The sequence below is a fragment of the Cynocephalus volans genome, chromosome 3, assembly GCF_027409185.1.
Source record: "Cynocephalus volans isolate mCynVol1 chromosome 3, mCynVol1.pri, whole genome shotgun sequence".
NCBI lineage: Eukaryota > Metazoa > Chordata > Mammalia > Dermoptera > Cynocephalidae > Cynocephalus > Cynocephalus volans.
In genome coordinates this window covers 110,034,364-110,037,925 of record NC_084462.1, presented here as the reverse complement: position 1 = coordinate 110,037,925, position 3,562 = coordinate 110,034,364, and the positions used below count along the sequence as shown (strand labels likewise).

The 3,562-nt window shown below is 54.4% G+C and overlaps 1 protein-coding gene across 3 annotated transcripts; it reads left to right on the top strand.

The window, feature by feature from the left end:
* The first annotated feature begins 224 nt into the window (after nucleotides 1-224).
* On the top strand, nucleotides 225-3,145 carry GZMH (granzyme H). Of its 3 annotated transcripts, none has more exons than XM_063090013.1 (5): nucleotides 225-288; nucleotides 1,397-1,544; nucleotides 2,008-2,143; nucleotides 2,341-2,601; nucleotides 3,002-3,145. In XM_063090013.1, the coding sequence occupies exons 1-5, from the start codon at nucleotides 234-236 to the stop codon at nucleotides 3,143-3,145; spliced, it is 744 nt and encodes a 247-aa protein (XP_062946083.1). In that variant the 5' UTR covers nucleotides 225-233. The 3 variants fall into 3 exon arrangements, with proteins under 3 accessions (XP_062946083.1, XP_062946081.1, XP_062946082.1); XM_063090011.1 differs by having other exon boundaries at nucleotides 234-288; nucleotides 2,341-2,406; XM_063090012.1 differs by lacking the exon at nucleotides 2,341-2,601 and having other exon boundaries at nucleotides 234-288.
* Nucleotides 3,146-3,562: the final 417 nt, after the last annotated feature.

The following is a 3,562-nucleotide window of genomic DNA, read 5'->3' as shown; positions in this document are numbered from 1 at the left end:
GCCTTGTGACTCAGCAGCAGGGGTGCAAACGTGGCAACAGTGCCATTTTCACCTAAACCAAACCGGAGAACTTCTCAAACCACCTTGTATGATGACACCCATCAAAAGAAGAGGAGCACAGGTTTAGGAGGTCTGTGAGGTCTCTGAGTCTGCCCTTCCTCCATCCCCCTCTGGAGCTTTGTGTCTAGAAGGAGGAACCAGCAGCAGCTCTAAGCTGGAGCCTTCCTGGGAAGATGCAGCCGCTTCTGCTCCTGTTGGCCTCTCTTCTGTCTTCTGGGGCTAGGACAGGTGAGTGACCATCCCTATTCCAGAGGCCTAAGCCCTTCTCACAAAATCTTCTGTGTTCCTGATCCTTTTGCCCAGCATTGGTCAGGAATTTTCCTCAATCTGAGCCCAGGAACTTTCTGAACCCCAGCTCCCATCCCAAACCCAGACTTGCAAGTCTGATGCTGGATAAACACTCAACAAGCAGAAGGAAGAGTGTTCCCTGGAAGGTTTAGCAGATGTTAGTGCCTCCCTGAACCTCTCCTTTGTTCCTGGAAAGTATGTAGAAAAGCATTTGGTAGAGAAGTGAAGCTACAAAAGATGAGTAATTAAAATTTCTCACTCCCATTCAGGAAAGGGCAGCTCAGACACACAGGCAGCAGCAGTGGGGATTGTCACCGGACCCAGCTTAAGAATCAGTTACATTATCCAATGCCCCCCACACCCTCACTCCTGTGTAGAGGAGAAGCCCAGGGTGCAGTTGATCTCAGACGCAGCAGGATGCCTGCATCTATAGCTTCCTGTTGCCTCAGTGGCACCCCAGACCTTTACAGTCCATTTTTAGTGGCTTCTCCACTTCTCCCTTTGGCAGTACTCTCCCCCAACATCCCTGTGGCCCTGAATCCCACCAGCACTATCCCCACCAAACTCCAGCCAAAGGCCATTCATTTATGCAACCAAAAAACATTTGCTGAGATCCTAGGGACTTGAGGATTTTAGAAAATCCAACTCTGTAAGCTCATGGGCAGATTATTAGAAAATGGCACAAGTCAGATGTCAGCAGAGGTTTGGGGGTTTGGGGGCTCACTTAGAAAGAAGAAACCAGGGCAGTCCTGTGCAGAATTCTCTCGGGTTCTACCATCGTGGAGATAGTTCTTACCCGCTCCACATATGTGTCTGAAGTAAGGTGTGGAGGATAAGCGCTGTCTCTTCTTTCTCAGAGGGGATCCTGAGGCTTGAGATTCAGAAAACGTTATTCTGCCTTCAAGTAGTGCTGCCTGCAGAGCCTAGGAGCACTCTCCCCATCGTCTGCAGGGCACAGTCGACCCCACCCTCCATCACCACCTTCCTAAACCTTCCCTCCTGAGCACGGCCATCCCCAGTCACCCCATCTTCTGACTTTTCCTTTCAGAGGAGATCATTGGGGGCCATGAAGCCAAACCCCATTCCCGCCCCTACATGGTGTTCCTTCAGCTTCTGCATAATGGGAATAAGAGAAGGTGCGGCGGTGTACTGGTGCGGGAGGACTTCGTGCTGACGGCTGCTCACTGCCAGGGAAGGTAAGGAGCAGCAGCAGCCCACACCTCCTGAGACCCCTACAGTGACCCCTGCCCTCTCCCAGGGGAGCGTCCTGGCTCCTGGTAACCCAAGTCCATGAGAGCTCATCAGAGCAGCCACCTGAGCGCAGGACTGGGAAAATGAAAGGCTGAGAAATAAGACAGGTAAGCTTTGGGGTCAAAGGGTCAGAGCAAGTGGCACAGTTGGGAAGAGAGGGACCACACTGGCCAAACAAAGCATTGGTGGAGGTGGAAAGAACCCAAACTCAAGTAATTTCATGATGTTGCCTGAAGGCTAGAGAAGTCCTGCACTTAGTGTCCTTAAAAAGCACAGTCACTCAGCCCTGGGGCCCTCCTGTCCCTCGATTTCCCATGAGCTCTGCTGCACCGCAGCTGTCACCTGCTCTTCACAACTCCTGGGCTGTATCCCCTGTGACTCCACCTCCCTCTCTGCTCTCTTCTGCAGCTCAATAAATGTCACCCTGGGGGCCCACAACATCAAGGAGCAGGAGGAAACCCAGCAGGTCATCGCTGTCAGAAGAGCCATCCCCCACCCAGCCTATAACCCCCAGAACTTCTCCAGCGACATCATGTTACTACGGGTGAGGCCAACCTCCCACTGCTGTTCTCCTTGGTCCAGCTGCCCCTCCCACTGTGACACTGTCCCTTCCCTCCTTTCCATCCTCCTGCTGGGCCAGTTCCAGAGCCTCAGAGGAGAGGGAAGCCGGTGCGGCCCCATCACGGTGTCAGCCCAGGAGGCCGTTGGCTGAGCTGGACTTTCTTGCCTCTTCCCCATCAGCTGGAGAAAAAGGCCAAGCGGACTGCGGCTGTGCGGCCCCTCAGGCTGCCCGGGGGGAAGGCCCGGGTGAAGCCAGGGGAGGTGTGCAGCGTGGCCGGCTGGGGGCGGACGGCCCGGATGGGCAAGTTCTCAGACACGCTGCAGGAGGTGGAGCTGACGGTGCAGGCTGATGAGAAGTGTGAAATTCTCTTCCCCAGCTACTACAGAAAAGCCACTGAGATTTGTGTGGGGGACACAAAGGAGACAAAGACCAGTTTCAAGGTCGAGTTTTCAGCATCTACCCAGACAGGCACCAGGGAGACAGGAACTGGGGGAGGTCTGGGGCATGGGAGTGGCCAGATCTTCACCCAGAACTTGGGCAGCCTGGGTCCCCAGGAACCCAGTCTTTTGCCCATGCCCTGGGTGGGTCAGGGGTGGGAGTGAGGAAGGCTCCGTCATTCAGCAGCAGCAGCATCACCAGAGCATCCCTGAGGACTGCAGAGAAAAGCTTGGTCGGCTGAGCTGGGAAAAACAGCCAAGGCCAGGCGGCTGGAGCCCAGGGTTGAGGGAGGCAACAAAGCCTGCCTGACCTCACACGCAGCCCTTAATAGAGACCAACCACCCCCTGGGAGCAGGTAGGGCCAGGAGGAGCCAGCTCAGTCCTTCCTCTCTCTGCCCACAGGGGGACTCCGGGGGCCCCTTGGTGTGTAACAACGTGGCCCAGGGCATTGTCTCCTATGGGAGAAACAATGGGACACCTCCAGGAGTCTTCATCAAGGTCTCACATTTCCTGCCCTGGATAAAGAGAACAATGAACTGCCTCTAACAGCAGGCAGAAGACTGACCCTCCTCTGTGCCTCACCATCTTTTCTGGGGCAGAGGCAAGAATCTGGTGTGGGTGGGCCATGGGGATTGCAGGATCGTAATAAACGGGTCTCTAGAGTGATCATGACTGAATTCCTATTTATTCATTGAACCACTTTCCATATGCAGCAGCACTTCTCCGAGCAGCCCTCTGCTGTCAATTCCGGTTTCTGCTTCCTCCTTTTCCCCCCAGCCCTCCCTCCTCCCTAAAGCCAAGCTGAATAGTTTCTCATCATGTCTCAATCACACGTCTTTGATACTTGGCCCTCTCCCCGGGTGGGGTCTGAACTCCATTATAAAAGGGCAGTCCTTTCCCCAAAACATGGACCTCTCTGAGAGAGAGTTGATATCACAGAAGCAGAGAATAGAAGAGTGATCA

Excerpts from the sequence above, each read along its gene's own strand:
- GZMH (XM_063090013.1), top strand. The coding sequence starts at position 234 with ATGCAGCCGCTTCTGCTCCTGTTGGCCTCTCTTCTGTCTTCTGGGGCT. Across the intron at positions 289-1,396 it reads GTCTTCTGGGGCTAGGACAG|AGGAGATCATTGGGGGCCAT; the intron begins GTGAGTGACCAT and ends TTTTCCTTTCAG. Across the intron at positions 2,144-2,340 it reads GCGACATCATGTTACTACGG|CTGGAGAAAAAGGCCAAGCG; the intron begins GTGAGGCCAACC and ends CTTCCCCATCAG.